This window comes from Mesoplodon mirus (assembly GCF_964341445.2).
Source record: "Mesoplodon mirus genome assembly, chromosome: 2".
Lineage (NCBI taxonomy): Eukaryota > Metazoa > Chordata > Mammalia > Artiodactyla > Ziphiidae > Mesoplodon > Mesoplodon mirus.
This window is the reverse complement of record NC_138977.1, coordinates 139,876,284-139,896,420: the sequence shown is the minus strand read 5'-3', so window position 1 is coordinate 139,896,420 and position 20,137 is coordinate 139,876,284. Positions and strand designations below refer to the sequence as shown.

Genomic DNA, 20,137 nt, shown 5'->3' with positions numbered 1-20,137 from the left:
ACTCTCCAAAGCTCATTCCTCCACATCTGCCCATGCAGCCTATAGTCTACCCTGTATACTATTATTGAATGAACTGTTCTTATTCCCACAAAGACCAACCCCTTTTTATGTGATAGACTCCATCCCCGCAAACCTTCTTAAAACAGTACTCCAGCTTTCTAAAGTGTTTCTTTTCTCATTTCAATTCAGGCTGCTATTTCTTCCCCCCCCCCTTTTTTTAACTAGGTTAATCCCATTTTCACATTGTTCTGTCTCTGTCAAGTGATCAATAACCACTGTGTTGCTAAAATCAATAGTCAAGTCTCATCTTATTTGAACTTCAGCAACATTGAGAACAACGTTATTAGTTTGTCCACCAGCACACGGTATGCCCCCGGTTTTCTACTCTGATTCTTCTTCTCATCTCCTTAACATCTTCTCTTTTGTATCTATATTCATTTTTAAGTCATTTTTTATAGTCCTTGCTTTTATGTACTATCGCTAAAGCTGATGACTTTTAAATGTATATCTTAAACTTGACATCTCCTCTGAACTTTAGACCCTCATATCCAACAGCACATGGAATATCCTGTGTGTATTTCTAACAAGTATTTCAAACTTAAGTTTAAAACTGAACTTCTGGCCTTCCTTCCTGACTTCTCCCAAACCCACTCCTTCCAGGTTTTCCCATCTCAGGTAATAATAACTCAGTCTACCCACCTGGTCAGCCACAATTTGTAGACCACCTTTGACTCCTCTCTTTCTGACAAACCACATTTAATCCACCAACAAACAGAAGTTATGTCAATCTGCTATATTTAAAATAGATAACCAACAAGGACCTATTGTAGCACAGGGAACTCTGCCAGTACTCTGCAATAACCTAAATGGGAAATGAATTTGAAAAAGAATAGATACATGTATATGTATAACTGAATCACTTTGCTGTACACCTGAAACTAACACAACATTGTTAATCAACTATACTCTAATATAAAACAAAAAAAAATTTTAAGAAAAAATAAATAAAATAAAAACAGAGGTCAGTTCTTACCCTGACTTATAAGGCTGACCTCCCTATTGTCAACCAAATGGACCAGGAACTGTAAAGAGACATAAAGGCATTTTATTTAGGGTCTTAGAATTGCAACTCAGGGATCACAGATTCCAGCGGAAACCAAAGTAATGTCCCACCAGAAGAGAATGGGCAGGGTTTATTAATAGGGAAAAGAGGGAAATCAATGCAGAATTTGGACTGGAGGGTAAAATTATTCTATACGTGTGATTGGGTTATGGAGCACATCTCGTTTGTTACTGGGGAAAGGTATGTTTTCTTTAGTCCAGAAAAAGTCCAGTTCTCAGCATTATTCTTTCCTTTTTGCAACTTAACAACTATTCAGCAGTTTTAATTTAGAGTGTTCAGCAGACATCCAGCATGGGTGGCAAACGTGGAGGTCCTTAGGTCATGTTCCAGCCATTTCTTTTTATTTATTTATTTATTTTTGGCTGCAATGGGTCTTCATTACTGCACACGGTCTTTCTCTAGTTGAGGCAAGCAGGGGTTACTCTTCGTTGTGGTACGTGGGCTTCTCATTGTGGTGGTTTCTCTTGTTGTGGAGCATGGGCTCTAGGTGCATGGGCTTCAGTAGTTGTGGCACATGGGCTCAGTAGTTGTGGCTTGTGGGCTCTAGAGTGCAGGCTCAGTAGTTGTGGTGCATGAGCTTAGTTGCTCTGTGGTATGTGGGATCTTCCCGGACCAGGGCTCGAACCTATGTCCAATGCATTGGCAGGAGGATTCTTAACCACTGTGCCATCAGGAAAGACCAAGTCCCAGCCATTTTTGAGATTGTTCTTTCCACACCCTTGACTTCCTCACCATTACCTACCTGCTCTTCTCCTTGTTCACACTGTTCTGACGGTATTGGCCACTTGATGTTCCTCAAACATGCAAAGGACACTTTCACTTCAGGACTTCCTCACTCGGCTCTTTCCTCTCCCTGGAATGATCTTCTATCAGATATACTTTGCTCTCTCTCCCTTTGTTTAGGACTTTACAAAAACAGATCCTTCCTTCACTCCCTAACCTAGAGATCTAGCAATCCCCTCAAAACTCCTAATCCCCTTTCTCTGCCTTAATTTTCCCATAGAACTTCCTTCTTTCTAACATACTACACAATTATCTATTTTTTTGTTTTTTGTCTGCGTCCCCCACAAGGAAAAAGAAATATTCCATGAACACATGGATTTTTTTCATCACTTTATCTCCATGCTTAGAACCATGCTTGGTAGCCATTCAATAAACATTAGGTGCGTTAGTTGTCTGGTGGAGGAGATGGGTATTCAGATAAACATGTGGCCCTGAGAGCACGTGAACCAAAGTGTTTATTTGACCAAGAGGCTTTGCTCAATTAAGAATTAATTAAAAAAAGGAATGATCACCTCTTTTCTTTATTGTGTAAGCTGTTATTTTGTTTAACCTTCTCCATTATGAATGAGACAGGGCATGTGTTACAGGACACCTTGTTAGATTAGATGCTCCGAATATAGTTGTAACCTGAGTTTCAAAGATTTGAGTTCATGAAAACTAAGCAGGTTAATAAAAATTTATATCTAATTTTAACAAATTTCCACCCACCTGATTTTGTGCTTTATGCCTCTTTATTCTGTTTATTTTAGATGCCCTAGACTAGAAGGTGCTTGTACTCATAGTCCCTGTCAACATGGTGGAACGTGTACGGATTACTGGTCATGGCAGCAGTGTCATTGCAGAGAAGGACTGACTGGGAAATATTGTGAAAAATGTATGCAAGCTGTTTCATCTTCCACCAGAAATTATAATAACCATTAAAAGTATAAATATATACACCTAAATATGTAATTGAAGTAAAATAATTATGTTTTTTTTGGTTTTGTTTTGTTTTGTTTGCGGTACGCGGGCCTCTCACTGTCGTGGCCTCTCCCGTTGTGGAGCACAGGCTCTGGACACGCAGGCTCAGTGGCCATGGCTCACGGGCCCAGCTGCTCTGCAGCATGTGGGATCTTCCCAGACCGGAGCACGAACCCACGTCCCCTGCATCGGCAGGCGGACTCTCAACCAGTGAGCCACCAGGGAAGCCCAAGAATTATGTTTTGATTCTAAATATTGAAAATATTAAATGGGCAATATTTGGTAAAGCACAGTGACATTTTTTAATTCATGTTTTAACCTGAGAAAGAGTGAAATCCTTTTAGAATTATTTACTAAATATGTTCCTCATTTCCATTTTATAAAATATCACTTAGTTATTTTTGTTTTACCTATAGGAATGCTAGACAATTTACAAGGCCAGGGGCTATATTCAGGCCTTGGCTTAATATTATCTGCATTTAAGGGATATTTCTCTGGTGAATATGTTGTATTTGGTTGAAACGTATAATACTAAATCACTAAACACTGAGTTCAAAACATGCAATGGCAATAAAATCTGTTATAGTTCAAGGTGATACTTAAATTTTTAATTGCAATTATTGGAATTGGCTTCGAATATTACTTTTTAAATTCTTTTATTAGTTATTTGTTTCTAAAGCCTAATTTTATTGTTATTAAGACATTAATGATGTTCAAGCCATCATTAGAACATGGCATTCTCTAATTTCAAGTTGTATATCCCACTAACTAACCCTAATGGAGTCTCTTTTATAAAAATTACTTTATTTTCACATAAGTGGTTACTGGTTAAATCATTGCACCTATATTATCACTTTTTAAGTAGTCATTTGATTCTATTATAATATGAGAATGAATAGAAATTTATGATTAAATTACATATATACTATAATCGAAAAGATCTTAGTAACAGAGTATAATTGTGTTTATTTAGGATAAAATCAAAACGTGGGAAAAGTACATTGTCACATGATATTTTTTAAAGAATGAGTATTTAGTAGGTAGGAATCCAACTATATTTGGAAAATAAAATGTCACTCACTTGAGCAATGCCTGCAGTTTTTTTTTTTTTAGTTGAGATATAATTCACATACTACAAAATTTACCTTCTTAAAATGCACCATTCATTGCTGAAGCCCATTTGAGCTCATTTTCTTTATGTCCTTTCTTTAGCTCTATTAGCTATAACACAATTTTGTACTTCAGAAGTGTGAACATTTTATCAGATTATGAAAAATTATAATTACATATGATGTTTATACATGATGACAAATTAAATTCGATGTGATTATTGCTACTGATAAAGTTACTTACACATGTGAATGTTTGTACAAATCTTTGTTCCAATTTTCCATGTTAGAGGCTTCAAAAATTACAAATCATTATAACTGTGAAAACATATATGGATTTATTAATTTTAGAAACACAGTGAAACTTATAATCAAATTCTTCAACTGTATATTTTTAACATGTGGCTATCTCTCGAGGTATTCATAATGTATGTAGCATGTATCAAATATTTTAATGAATATTTTCCAAATAAATAATTATCATAAAATGTTTTATATTTCATGGTTCTGAAATGGATTTAAGCATTTGAAATCAACTTACACAATAATTCACAAGTGGGAATTATTTTTTCAGAGGAGGATTAAGTGACAATAATTCCAAAAACTTAATATTTTCATTGCTTTTTTAAATAATATTTTTGTCACCAAAGAAACTCTTTAAGAAATGCCTATTGGATGCATTCATGTTTCCCTTTCTTCATTGGCTTTCAGCTATTACTCCTGACACGGCCTTATCATTAGAAGGTAAAGGGCGCTTGGACTACCACATGAGTCAGAATGAGAAGCGGGAGTATTTGCTGAGACAGAGCATCCGAGGTGCCATGTTGGAACCTTTTGGTGTGAACAGTCTGGAAGTAAAATTCAGGACAAGAAGCGAGAATGGCATTTTAATCCATATCCAAGAAAGCAGCAATTACACTACTGTGAAGGTAAGATAAAAGCTAATGGTGACTTCATTTGATTAGACCGCCTGCTGTGTCATGGTTTAAATCACTTCTCCCATAATTTCTATCCTTTTCTTCACCACCCATTAGAGTTCCGACTGAGGCTGGGAACTATTCCAATATCATCTATCTTAACTATTCCTCAGGCATTAGCCAGAGTAACAAAGAACTGAATGGTTTGGTTTCTAAACACTTTTGTTTAGAGTAGAGAGCACTGCTGTGTAGGCCAGCAAAGAAAGAATTTGTTGCAATCTATTTTGCCAGATAAAAATTTATATTGTTTTTACCCTACTTTTAAACAAAGTGAAACAAAAAGATAATATGTCTTTGAAATGGAAAAATATGTTTTTTTCCAAGAATTATTCCAAACACTGTTATGTATATATTAATTGGAATGACTAGAATAAAACATTTTTTGAAAATTTCTGGCTTTATTCTGGAACATATATTCAATTCACTATTCAGGTAAATCCTGTGAAATTAAATACCTTTGGAATTTATAGTAAGTAAAATTTCAGTTAACTCCTCCAAATAATTTCTAAACAAATATTTCTGAAACGTTATATTTCATGATTGATTTATCATTAGGCTTTTACACATTTCTTTTCTCATCTATAAATGGGATGCTAAACTGGTGAATAATTTCATTACATATGCATTTCCTGTCAGCTCTTAACTTTCTTAATTTCTAAAATGATTATTCTGCTTACCTTCCCACAAATAAGACTTCATCTTTCAGACCATCATTTTTTTTAGTTGAGTTATATCAACTGCTTTTTTATTAATATCATTCAGTCTATTAGAAATCTGCTAGTAATTTTTATATGAACTTTAGTTAATTCTTAAGAAAACAAATCCAGATTTCCTGAATTATTTTCACTTATAACTCAATATTTTGAAAATTACTGAAAGCTTAGTTCATAAAGAAAAGATCAATATGCATAGAAAATTACTAGGTTTCATTCATGTAAAATACTAAAAATAAAAACAGACATTCACCTTTAAACTTCAGCTTCTTTATTCTCAAAATTTATCTCTGTCCAAGCCAACTTGGTTGTTATGTGGTCTGTACATAGCTTTAAATAGTATAAAAAACCAATCTTTTTAAAATTCTCATAATCCCCCTAGTCCAGCCATTCTCAGCTGGGGGTGATTTTAACACCCCTCGACAGGGGATATTTGGCAAAGCCTGGGAACATTTTTATTGTCCTGGTTGTTGGGAGTGAGGAGGGTACTGCTGCCAACATCTAGTGGGTAGAAGTCAAATATGCTGCTAAACATCCTTCAGTGCTCACTACAACACCCCACAAGAAAGAATCATCCAGTCTGAAATGTCAGTGCTGAGGTTGAGAAACTCTGCCCTAATCCCGTTGGAGAATATCTTCAGGTTATAATTTTACCTCCATTGTTGAAACAAAGAGCCCAGATCCAGAATTAATAGAGTAACTGCTGCAAAACGAAACACCTACGTCACTGTATAACGTTATTATTCGGTGTTTATGGTTTTCATTGAAAAGTGTATTGGAAGTAAAGAAAGTAAGGAAAGAAGTAGACCACCATATTCTACCAGAAACATTTTTTATATGCATTGAGAGGCTTTGACATTGAGGTCTGTGCGTTATCTGTTAGGCTGCTTCCAAGTCCTCGTGCCATTTAAATGACATATGAAATATTTCTGTATGTTATCTCTTTAAGCCAAGAGATACAAAAACAATGTGCTTGAAGAAATTGGAGACAGAATATTTTTCTTCCTCAAGGAAGAAGCTGAATGTCGACATCCATTTTTGTCGCCATAAAATCTTGCATTTCCAACAGGACAGCAGCATGCAGCTTCTCCAGATTTCATTGCATTGGTAGCAAGCACTTAGAAAGATATTTCTTTTTCCCTGAAGGGAAGATGAGTAAAAATAATGACTAATGCAGACCAAAATGCACATTTCTTTTGTATGAAAATTTTGAAAGGCGGTTTTTCAGAGATTCAGGGGTTTGGCAGGTGGAGTAAATAGATTAAAAAGAAACAGTGATTAAGAAGAACTGAATAGACAGGAAGAGAGTGACTTTTGTAAGTAAGCAAGTTACTTGCATGACAGGAATCCGATCTGCTTATCCAGGCTAGGAAGCAAGTTAGAATGGACTGTTACTTATCAGTTAGCTTATCAGTGACCAAGGCCCCTGGTTTTCTTCTGTCTTTCTTTTGGCTCAGTTTCTGACAGTTGCTTTCTCTCTCTCTCTCTCTCTCTCTTTTCCCCTTCTTTCTTTCTTTCTTTCTTTTTTTAAATTCAGATAAAAAAAGAAACTAAGGAGAGAAAATTTCAGAGAGGAAAACAAAAGAAAAGCATTCTTGTGTATAACAGCTTTTGAACTGTATTTAAAGTGTTTCACAAATCTCTCTTTCACGGCACATTGGGTATCTCCATATTTGGAAATGTAATAATGCCAGATGATGGGCTTTGTTTATACTTCAAATCAGTTCTGGGTTTTGGTGTATTGTTTGTTTGTTTGTTTTTCTTTTGAAGTGAGGCCGGGTATGCCACACAGAGTTAGGATGATTCCGAGCTCTATAGAGTCAAAAATAAATAAGTGAGCAAATCAATCTATGAATAAATAAAACCAAGCAAAAAATGAGCATGCCGTTTCAAAAATTAGGGTGGGTAGAAGAGTAAGGCAGAGTATTATTGGGGAGAAGGAGAACATGAAGAATGTTGTAATGGAAACATATATTCTTACTCATCCTACTCCATGGCATGTTCCAAAGACCCTGTCATCAGAATGTCATCGAATGAAAGGATGACATGGTGTGATCAATTAGGAGAGAAACACAGAGCTTACAGAAGGCTCTTCTCAAGGCTTCTTTCCAAAAAGGACTCTGGCTATAACCAAAGAGGAGTTGCTGTTTTCACTGTCTGTTTCATGAGACATTGCCTATTCGATGAAATGTTATTGTCATTTAACCACAATTTTCTTTTTTTTTTTTTTCCCCTGGGTTCAGTACTGGAATATATTACTATCTGGAGAAACTGCTTTAATAAAATATTACATTATGAATAACTTATGTAAATGTGTTAGGCATATTTTCCATAAAGTAAGAATGAACTCATTTTTAATTCTACCAGATGTGTTTGTTGCATGTAGAAAAAGCATTTGATCTGAGTGACAAAATAAACGGATCCATCCTTTCATTCCCGTCATTTGATACGCAGTGCCACTTTATCCCCCGGCCGAGGCACCAGCTCTGTCTGGCAGTAGTGATGGGATTATGCTCTTTTCATCCTGCCTTATAAATTATTTCATTTTCTTAGTGTCTACTTAGAAAACTGGAAACTTGGGAGCTGGAAACTGGAGTAAGAGCATCCTGTTACCCAATGTTCTACTGGGCAAAGTAAAAGAAACCAAATATCCCTTAGATAAATTTTAAAAGACAGCCAAAATAAAGACTTGTCCAGATGCCTCATTATTAAGAACTCACCCTTTATTCATCATAGTGGTCATCTTAGTAAATAATAAGCATGATTTTTAAAGATAAAATTCCAGCATGTAATAGATGACAGGTAAAACAATTTCTTTATGTCTTCACTTTTCCAACTATGCTTCATTTATAGCTAATCATTGATGTCTCTTTTTGGATATAGTTTAAAAAATTTTGATAGCTATGGGCCATTTACAAAACATTTTTTTTAAACTTGCAATTGCCATTAAAATATAAGTACTCATAAAAATGTGTGATTTACTTATCTTAAAATTAGTATTCACCCTATTATTTATCTCAGTTGCATTCTGGAAAATAAATCTATACATCTTGAAAAATTAGTTATAAATATAAGAATATCTTGAAAACTGTTGAACCTATTATATGTGAAGGTATATGTTACCTAAAATTGTAAAGGCATACTCTAACACAACCAGACTCCTCAACTGTTCTCTCTGCTTTAAACTGATCAATGTATTAAGGTTTCTTGACACTTTTATTTTTATTCAAGCATATCATAGTTTAATTGTACAATATTTTTAATATGTTTTACAGATTAAGAACGGCAAAGTACATTTTACGTCAGATGCAGGAATTGCTGGGAAAGTGGAGAGAAATATTCCTGAAGTCTACGTTGCTGACGGCCACTGGCATACTTTTCTAATTGGAAAAAATGGAACAGCCACAGTATTGTCCATCGACAGAATTTATAACAGAGATATCATTCACCCTACTCAGGATTTTGGTGGCCTTGATGTGCTCACTATATCTCTTGGAGGAATTCCTCCCAATCAAGCTCATCGAGATACTCAAACAGGTAAATGCTTGTGTTGAGTAGAGGCACAAAAGAAAGGTAAAATCGTTCCTCTAAAAGTAGTTGGATATCTGATAATGTCCATTATAAATATTCTAAGACTATCATAACTACCTTTAGAAAGTTGGTAATAAATTATTGGTCGTCACTTTCTTTAAGCATTTTCTACCAAGTTCATAACTCAGCCCAGGGTGTTTTGATCCTTTCCTTGTGTACCAAATATTTATTTATACATTCATTCATTTACTCATACATTTGTTCATTCACACAACATATATTTATAGAGACCTGTAGGTACTTGGCATGAACTACAATGGTGGACTCTTTCCATAGAATACATGGTCCTGTAAGGAAGACAAACATCAATCTAATCATTACACAAGTACTATATTATTTTATCCTATGATAAATGATGTGAGGAAGGATATAGAATTCTAAGAGGTTGCCAAAAACGTGGAGAAGAGGAAACGTCTCTGGAAATTGACATTTGTACTTAAATCTGAACTATGAAGATGAGGATGGGGAAGTATGAAAGTTAATTTATATTGATGGGAACTAAAGGGAAAGAAGTAGATTAAGTCAGGATCACAAAACCCAGAATATTGGGGACTGATGTCACAGATGAAAGATGAAATTGGAGAATGAAAGTTCTCCTAGACTATGTGGCAAATTTTATCTCATTCTTGGAACAATGGGAAGTTACTGAAAAATTAATCACAGAAGTATCAAAATCAGATATACAGTGATATTAAAGATCTTTCAGGCTACACCATGGAAAATACATTGGAGGAGGACAAGAGAGGACTTGCATAAGTTAGCTGGAAAGATATTGTAGTGATCTACGCAAGGTATTGTGTGAGCTTGGACTTGTTTGGTGGTACACGAGTTTAAAAGTAGTGGATAGGGAAGAATATTTTAGGAATGAAAATGAGCCAAAGTGTTGGTGCTTTTGGTAAAATTCAGGAAGGTTTCTGACATTCCAACTAATGGGTAGTGCCACTAAGAGAGGAAACTGCAGAAGGGTGCAAAAAATAATCTACGGGAAACATCAAGATTTTGTTGGAGATTTCTGAGTTTGGAGCACCTTTGAGAAAGACCTTTGGGTAGATGGGTTAGAAATCAGGAGTAGACCAGTTGGAAATACTTATTTAGGAGTTATGAGTGTCGAGCAGGTAACTGAAGTACTGGGCATGGATATGATAAGCAAATATGAGGGTGTAGAGTAAAAAGAAAGCCCAGGGCCTTACCTTGAGTAATTCTAAGAGCCAATGGCTGTCTAGAGGAGAATGAGACAGAAAGGGGACTAAGCCATAGAAAGAAAATCAGGAGAGGAGGAACAAAAGCAGATGTCCCAGGAACTCATGGAAAAAGAGTGTATAAGGGATGAAAAAGACACTAGGGTGGAATGATGCACGAAATAAGAGGAAATTTGAAAAATGTGTTGCAGAGTAAAGGAGTCAAAGCATAAAAGTTAAAGCCTAGGTAATAATTAGTTCTTATGTATTTAGCTTGTTTTAGAATATGGATGCTAATTCATTTGGATGTTGCAAGAAAATAAGCCAATGTAAATTATGCCCTTTTTTGTTAGTGTCAAGATAATATTCTTGGGCTTTGTGACTGGAGCATTAGCACACAAATATTAGTGTAACAAAGTCTTTCTCAACTTTTTTTTAAATCATCTCCCTCTAAGGAGCTGTGTTAGATCTTCTTTTCCAGCCCCTGCCATCACTACAGCATAAAATGTTAATTGAATGAGTATACTCCATTTTTTTTATTGACGTGTAATTAACTTACAATGTTCTATTAGTTTCAGGTATACAACAAAGTGATTCAGTTATACATATGTATATATATATATATATATATATATATATATATATACGCACAGATATGCACATACAGATTCTTTTCCCTTATAGTTTATTACAAAATATTGAGTAGAGTTCCCTGTGCTATACAGTAGGTCCTTGTTGGTTATCTATTTTATGCATAGTAGTGTTTATATGTTAATCCCAACCTCCTGATTTATCCACATCCCCGCCCCCTCTGTCCCCGCCACAAGTATACTCTATATCTGCCCTTTGGAGGCCCACAAGTCATGGTAATAGCTAAGATTTTTCTTTTGCTCCTTAAGAAGCTATGTTCAACTCCCCCCTTGAGAGCAGTATCAACTCCATTGAGAGTGCAAGATCTAACGCTTGAAGCTATTGGCCTATTTTGGTTCTTTTTAAGTAGTTTTAAAATAAAATTTATTTTTATGTATGTAATTCTTGGTACATAGACTATAAAAATGAAACCAACAGATAATTAAAGGAGGGATAAAACGAAGACACAGCCTGTTAGAGCCCTTCATGAATGTTCAGAAAGAGCAGGATGCCAGCAATCTGCTCCACGTTCTGTTATGGAAATCTTACACATCTTGCTAACTTCTGTTGTAAGATGCACGGGTTTATTGCCTTCGGACGGGGTGATGGCGTTGGGACTGTGGTGTCTAAACTCTAGTGATGTGATTGCGAAGCTTCTCTTCGGCAGATCTGTGCGGCCTGTTAAGCCTTTGGTTTTCCCTAAAACGCCTTACTGCTCCTTCTTGCCCCGGCAGGGTTTGATGGCTGCATCGCTTCTGTGCTGTACGGCGGAGAAAGTCTTCCTTTCAGTGGGAAGCACAGCTTGGCCTCCATTTCGAAGACGGATCCCTCAGTGAAGATGGGCTGTCGTGGCCCGAACATTTGCGCCAGTAACCCCTGCTGGGGAGATCTGCTGTGCATCAATCAGTGGCACGCATACAAGTGCGTCCCCCCTGGGGACTGCGCCTCCCACCCGTGCCAGAACGGGGGCAGCTGTGAGCCAGGCCTGCACTCCGGTTTCACCTGTAACTGCCCGGATTCACACACAGGCAGGACCTGTGAGACAGTGGTGGCCTGTCTTGGTGTCTTCTGTCCTCCGGGGAGGGTGTGCAAGGCTGGAAGTCCCGGAGGGCACGTCTGTGTTCTGAGTCAGGGCCCCGAGGAGATCTCTCTGCCCCTGTGGGCCGTGCCTGCCATCGTGGGCAGCTGTGCCACCGTCCTGGCCCTCCTGGTCCTGAGCCTGATTCTATGTAACCAATGCCGGGGGAAGAAGGCCAAAAATCCCAAAGAGGAGAAGAAACCGAAGGAGAAGAAGAAAAAGGGAAGTGAGAACGTTGCTTTTGATGATCCAGACAACATCCCCCCCTACGGGGAGGACATGACCGTGAGGAAACAGCCCGAAGGGAACCCGAAGCCTGATATCATTGAAAGGGAGAACCCCTACCTCATCTACGATGAGACCGATCTTCCCCACAACTCAGAAACCATCCCCAGTGCCCCTTTGGCTTCACCGGAGCAAGAGATAGAGCATTACGACATCGACAATGCCAGCAGCATCGCCCCTTCAGATGCAGACATCATCCAACACTATAAGCAGTTCCGCAGCCACACCCCGAAATTCTCCATCCAGCGGCACAGTCCACTAGGCTTCGCCCGGCAGTCCCCCATGCCCTTAGGAGCCAGCAGCTTGACTTACCAGCCTTCCTACAGTCAAGGTTTAAGATCCAGCTCCCTGAGCCACTCGGCTTGCCCAACTCCCAACCCTCTGTCTCGACACAGCCCAGCCCCTTTCTCCAAGTCCTCCACTTTCTACAGGAACAGCCCGGCCAGGGAATTGCATCTTCCGATAAGGGATGGAAATACTTTGGAAATGCATGGCGATGTGTGCCAACCCGGCATTTTCAACTACGCTGCGAGGCTGGGAAGGAGAAGCAAGAGTCCTCAGGCCATGGCCTCTCATGGTTCTAGACCGGGGAGTCGCCTGAAACAGCCAATTGGGCAGATTCCTCTGGAATCTTCTCCACCAGTAGGACTCTCCATTGAGGAAGTGGAGAGACTAAACACCCCTCGCCCTAGAAACCCAAGTATCTGCAGTGCAGATCATGGGAGGTCTTCTTCAGAAGAGGACTGCCGAAGGCCACTGTCCAGAACGAGGAACCCAGCGGATGGCATTCCAGCTCCAGAATCTTCCTCTGACAGTGACTCTCATGAGTCTTTCACTTGCTCAGAAATGGAATATGACAGGGAAAAACCAATGGTATATACTTCCAGGATGCCCAAATTATCTCAAGTCAATGAATCTGATGCAGATGATGAAGATAATTATGGAGCCAGACTGAAGCCTAGAAGATACCACGGCCGCAGGGCTGAGGGGGGACCTGTGGGCACACAGGTAGCAGTGCCTGGGGTTGCTGACAACACACTGCCCTTGAAGCTTGGGCAGCAAGCAGGGAATTTCAACTGGGACAACCTTTTGAACTGGGGCCCTGGCTTTGGCCATTATGTAGATGTGTTTAAAGATTTGGCATCTCTCCCGGAAAAAGCAGCAGCAAATGAAGAAGGCAAAGGTGGGACAACTAAGCCAGCCCCCAAAGATGGGGAAGCAGAACAGTATGTGTGACCTTTGTGTGCTGGCATTATAAAAATATAAAAAACAAGAAACACTCAAACCATCGTAAGTTTGCCGAATAGGGTGGGTCACATTTGCAAAAGAGGCCAGTATGAACTGGTGTTAGAGGAAAACTTAAAAATAATAACCACAATGCTGCTGAAACAGACTCAAAACAGCTCTTTAATTTAAATATGTTTGGTTGAATTTCTTTTCCTGCATGCATTGTATTTTGTAACTAGTCATGTGGCATGCAGCATTTGGAAAGGTTTTTCTTATTTACCAATGTTTGATTTGTGACTTTTAAAATTAATACCGTTGCCATTACAGAAATGAACTTGTGCTTTCACAGTGAGGTATGTGTATTGTTTCCATTGTATTATTATTGTCATGTTTTGCATTGCAAGATCCTTGAGGTTTAACCCATCTTTGTAAAGTGTAGAAAGAGCCCTCCTATCCTTGAATGAACAACTAAGTATTAACACTTTTCAGAATTATGGATTCCGTATTCGATGTTGCTCAGAAATGTCTGAATATTTGAATATGTTTGTCATGACAGTGGGTACTAAAATTAAGTCATTTTGTTCAGCACTTTAGAACTTTCTTACAAAGTTTTGTTAAAAATTCCGAATCTTTTTTGTAAACAATTTTGGTCTTCTGACTTTCATCAGGCTTCCACTTGGAACAAAATATTGTCCCCAGAACTCTGCCGCTCTCCTGCTGTGGAATGATGTCCTAGCAACACTTCTCAGAGACACTTTTAAAAGTTATTTATTGAAAAATGTTCTATGCTTTTAAAATTTTAAAGAATCAACCTAAAGAAAGCCTATGATTGGACTTAGTTTTCAGCCATTTAACATTTACCCCAAGTACCCAGTTTTTATAATTTATATAAAGTCAAATTTCAACACTTCTTACTTTCTGTCATTTTGTAGACCCCTTTTTTAATACTGTGTAAAAACTTTTTTTTACACCGAAGCTGTGTTTTTGATACTGATATTTTCCTATGCTGAATGGTTTTCTTACTTTCAGGGAAGGTAAGAAAATACCTTTTTTACATTTGTTACTTATGTAACGTTCATATTTTTCACAGTTTGATATTTGTAACATACTGTATGCTTTCTACTTTTAAATGCCAACGATAGAATTAAAATATTTATTTAAAATACTTTGCATTCATAGTGTACTATTAATTTTTCATTTTCCCATACTCTTTCCATGCCCAATTGAGAAAAGGCTTTACTTGTCAATAGGGTATGACAAGTTAAATGATAAATGGGCAACATCATTTTCTTTTAAAAAACATGAGTATGGATAATTGCCAGAACAGATATTTTAAGGTCGCATTAGTGCATTCCTACCTGTCAGAGTTCTTGGACTTCCCTAGAGCATAATGCGTCTAGACTAGGTTGGACCTTAGGAGACTAACTTTGTTATGAGCCTGGTTTAAGCATTCTGGCAAAAAATGCTTGGAAGTTCCCCCTAGATATGTTCACTAAAGGCCAGCTTTGGACCAGGCTTATAATAATAGGAGTACCAATGAATTAAAGCTAATTATGGGAAAATGTCTGGGTCTCATTTTCTCCAAGGATGCAGCCCCAAATTTTCTAAATCCAGTCGTGGGTAGGAAGAATGACAGTGAAAGCTCTGTAAAGCATACCTGTGTTTAATTTATTGATCACTCTGCTGCATAAATTCTAAACAAATTTTACATACTACCTTAGCCAAGACAAACCCCTGTTTTCACATAGTCACCCAAGAGTGAAACAATCCAGGAGGAGAGACTAGCCCAGAAGAAATCCAGTGGTGTATAAACAGTTAAATCTGAAATAACAGGACTTCTGCAAATTATGTCACAACCTCAGCACTTTTTGTAATTAAATACCTGCCCCACACCTAATATTTGCTGAGAATAGTATCCTCTACCACTGGTTGCCACATAATGAATAGAGATTTTAACTGTATGTAAAAGTTCTCAGTACATAAAATATGAAAAAGCTTTTAGTAAATAAAATATTTTAACTTAATAACAACAGATTGAGATCTGTGCCAGAATTATTGATAGAAAATAAAATGTGGGTATAATCTAAATTATAGTATTCATATAACACAATTTAGGGACTGAGTGTAAGATGCTAATCTAATTTGGGGGGATTTTTTGCTCACCTGCAATAAGCCAACATATTTTAGTATTTCCCTATGAATTTTAGGATTATGAATCTATGCACCAAATATGGGAACATGTTGCTAGCTTTGCATAACTCAAAACAGGATACATTTTTCTTTCTGAGAAACTCTGAAGTATCTCAATGTCTTCAAGAATATAAACTCTGTAATTGAGAACAGAGCTAAAAGTAAAATGATAAACATGGTTATAGCTAAGGGTTAAGGAGAAGGAATGTGATGCCAGGATTCTGTATTCTAATTCTCTAGGAATTCTTTGTGAGATAGAGAATTACTATTCCCTTGATGGATTAATCCCAGTTTTGGCATAAGATAGAATTTTTATTGGAAAATTTCTAGCCTTTGGTTCTTCTTTAAATCTTTTCCACTGAAGCAAAAACAATACTTATATAGCAAAACAAATCAGAAATGTATGCAATGAAATTTTCACTCAAAATGGAAATTAATCCTTACCAAACAGTGACAGGACATAACATTACTGTAGTGGAATGGGGATTGAAGACAAACTGACAAGGTAACAATCCCCACAAATTAATTGCTAGTGGTGACCTGCAGTTTCGCACATAAAATCATGCCTTCAGAATTTTAATCCAGCCCTTGCAAAGGTATATTGGATTGCCTGGAATACAGTCACTCTTTGGGGCTCTTCCTGCATTGTCTGTTGTGGAGGAAACATGACTTTCCTTCAGGTACACATAGAAAATACCTTAGTGGGCATGTTGCCAGGAAAAGCAGCTTGTGATCACTCAGCCACAAGATCTGTGGGCTTGGATGGGCGACATGGCACAGGACTCCAATCACTCAGCTCTTAAGGAGCCCATTGCTGTTGCTTTCAAGGCTATTTCCAAAATTTTCTAAGTTTGCTGATTTCATTGACCACTTGTTCAGATATGTTAAAATCATTTGAGGAAAACAGAGCGTCAGAAGGGAGTGGAGGACAACTTCTGCCTCACATGTTGCCCTTAAAATGTTTACCCACAAAAGGGTGAGGAGAATGATAACTGACTTAAACTATTGAAAGCTATGTTCTATATATTTTATTTATAAGAAAAAAAAATCACCCTGTGGCTTTATTACTTCCTGACAACACATCTAAGAAATCACTATTTTCATGCAAATGCATTTTTATTCACATGAATTCAACATTATGATAACATTAATGTGTAAAAGGTGAAAATGATTTTTAAATTTTGAATCAGTAATTCGGCAATGCACTTTTCCTTTTCTCATTATTTTATGTCATAGATTCAATTTTAAAAGGACTAACATTCTAAGATGACTAAATTTACATTCCCCTTAGGAAAAATAAGCCTAGAAATGAAATGTATGTTGGGATACATTTACTAGAGCTTTCAGTGTGAAATAAAATATTAAAGTCTGTGATTAATCTAGTATATATTCCTTAAAGGTATTTTGAGTGAAATGTCACATTATTAGTAATTTATATGGTTAGCATTACTGAGCCAGCTAGCAGTTTTAATGGTTTATCAGTCCAAGAGTTATAGATCAGTATTATACATGATTCAATACTTTCATTTATTGTTAATGAGGCAAAAGGCACTAGGTTCTAATAAATTTTGGTGCATACAACTTTCATGTATACAGATAAATATCAGTGATTCAATTCTAACATAACCTATGCATCTATGATAATCATTGCAAGCAAATATATTCTAGACCAAAGTCCATGAAGTACAACATTCTCCATCAACAAAGAAATAAACTGAGATATAAAGAAGTTCAATGTCCTGGGTAAATCCATTTAATCACAAACAATATCAAGCGTTTTTTATATGTCAGGCACTCTTCTAGATCATGGGATAAAACAGCAAAGAAAATAGACAAAGACCTTCCTCAAAAGAACTTACATTTTGGTAGAGGAGCTAGACAAACCATCAATAAGTAACAAATACAGTAATAACTATGCAGTGTAATATCTAGTGGAGACAAATGCTTGCAAGCCAACTAAAGCAGTGTAATGGCTAGATGTTGACTTGGGAGTGTGCCTGCTATTTTATTTTATTTATTTATTTGGCCACGGAGCATGCAGCATGGCTTGTGGGATTTTAGTTCCCCGACCAGGGATCGAACCCAGGTCCTCAGCAGTGAAAGCACCGAGTCTTAACCACTGCACCACCAGGGAATTCCTCCATGCTACTTTAGATGGGTTGGTCAGGGAGGCCCTCTCTGGGTAAGTGACATTTGAGCAGAGCACTGAATGAGGCAGGAAAACAAGCCACAGACACGTGTGGGTGATGCTGTTGCAGGCAGAGGCGGTGGCGTGGGGACTCCCCAAGTAGGAGAACATTCCATGTTAGAGGAACAGCCAGAGAGTCAGGGAGGCCAGATCATTGTCAATACACCAGCAAAGACTGCACAGAAACCTTAGGGTCGAATGGTTGTGAGGATAAAGAGTAAGAATGGTAATTCAGAACAGGCCCAGAAACAGAATGATTGTTGAAGCAAACGTTCATTTATGCCTATTCTCTTGCAAAATAAGTGCATCTCCAAATGCAAAGGAAACCCTGAGAATGTGGATATGCGCTCACTCTGCATTGATGTCTAAGATCCCGAAGACAAAAGGAGAGATGTTTTTAACTGAGATGAATGTCTGTGCTAACACTGATTGATTCATGCGACACTCCATGACCAATCCAAACCTGTACGTGTATCAATAGGAAGCATGTTAAGATATATAACAGTAAAGCAGTCTCTTTCCTTACTGCTGAGGCAATAATATATCCAAAGTATGTAATTCCTACCTTTTAGAAGGTTGTATAAATTTTAATTTTAAAAATTGACTTCTATTTTTATGAAGTAGATCATTTGCGAGGAAAATTTTTCAAGTGGAATGAGATAGATTAATATTGGTAGGAAATGGTGGCAAACGAGATATCTCTAAGACATGACGATAAATCTATGCCTAAATTTAAGGCAACTAAATCATGCCCAAATATCTTATAATGAGTCTTTGTTTGTGATGAATGTGGTTAACCTCCATCTTTGCAGCACTAATAAAACTTTTCCAAAGTATGTTAGAATTTTAATAAGGATCCAAGTTGAGTGTAGTGAACTAGGATTAAGATATAAAGACAGGGGCTTCCCTGGTGGTGCAGTGGTTAAGAATCCGCCTGACAATGCAGGGGACATGGGTTCGATCCCTGGTCCGGGAAGATCCCACATGCCACGGAGCGGCTGGGCCCATGTGCCACAATTATTAAGCCTGCTCTCTAGAGCACACGAGCCACAACTACTGAAGCCTGCATGCCTAGAACCCATGCTCTGCAACAAGAGAAGCCACCACAATGAGAAGTACGTTCACTGCAACGAAAAGTAACCCCCACTTGCTGCAACCAGAGAAAGCCCGCGTGCAGCAGTGAAGACCCAACACAGCCAAAAATTTAAAAAAAATAATAATTAAATAAATAATTAATTTTAAAAAAAGATATAAAGACAAACTTTAGGCATTTACTAAGAAAACTCTTGGAAATCTTTTTTTTTTTATGCACATATGACATACGTACAATGTATACATGTCAGACCCATAATTATGTTAGAATTCACATAGACAATTCTGACAAATGTGTAACTGACATCATATAGGTAACTTAACTACTCTTTGTGTCTCTTAAATGAATATGTTGACTGGATGGACAGACTCATCAAATCCTCATATATCATGTGATATATTCAAGGTAGAAATACTGAAAATATTTGTGAGAGAGTCTCCATATCTGAAGATATATAATTAAAATGAAAAGATCCCAGAATGTTTAAAAGAACACTGCATAAAGGCAGAAAATTTCCAGGTGACCCATTTGGATACTTCCAATTGTATTAGTTTATGAATCAATTTGCCAAAGACCCCAATCAGTTTGCAAAGTACAAAGTGCAGTCATCATGGTATTCTGGCAGAAAGTTGGGATCTTAATCTGTGTACCATTCTAGCCCAAATAAAATAACCACCAATGTACAAAGTTCTTTGGCAATGTCAATGAGTTACCCGTTTCCAATTAAAACCATATTGTGTGTGGTACAGATGTTGATCAAAATAAGATTCTGTTTTGCCAGAGCCGACTGCTCACTTAAGTCATCCTTTCCTTACTGTATTCACACAGTCTTGGGCCAGAATGCTGTGGAGGATAGAGTTATTAGTACTTGACTTTGATGACGAAAAGTAAGACATCTAGGGAATTATCTCTTCAGAAAAACAGTATGATTAAGACAATAAGTGCAGCATAACCTGCTCCAAAAATGTGCTAATTCTTTTACAGCTATGAGTCTGTAGAAAGAGATGCTGTA

The 20,137-nt window shown here is 37.4% G+C and overlaps 1 protein-coding gene across 1 annotated transcript in view; it reads left to right on the top strand.

Moving 5' to 3' along the window:
* The window catches only part of FAT4 (FAT atypical cadherin 4), a 170,625-nt gene extending 155,843 nt beyond the window's left edge, over nt 1-14,782 (top strand). Inside the window, exons 14-17 of the mRNA XM_082611324.1 lie at nt 2,656-2,780; nt 4,687-4,904; nt 8,941-9,202; nt 11,799-14,782. Of these exons, the coding sequence (XP_082467450.1) occupies nt 2,656-2,780; nt 4,687-4,904; nt 8,941-9,202; nt 11,799-13,663 (2,470 nt within the window). The 3' untranslated portion in view covers nt 13,664-14,782. The remainder of the gene's footprint in view (nt 1-2,655; nt 2,781-4,686; nt 4,905-8,940; nt 9,203-11,798) is intronic.
* Nucleotides 14,783-20,137: the final 5,355 nt, after the last annotated feature.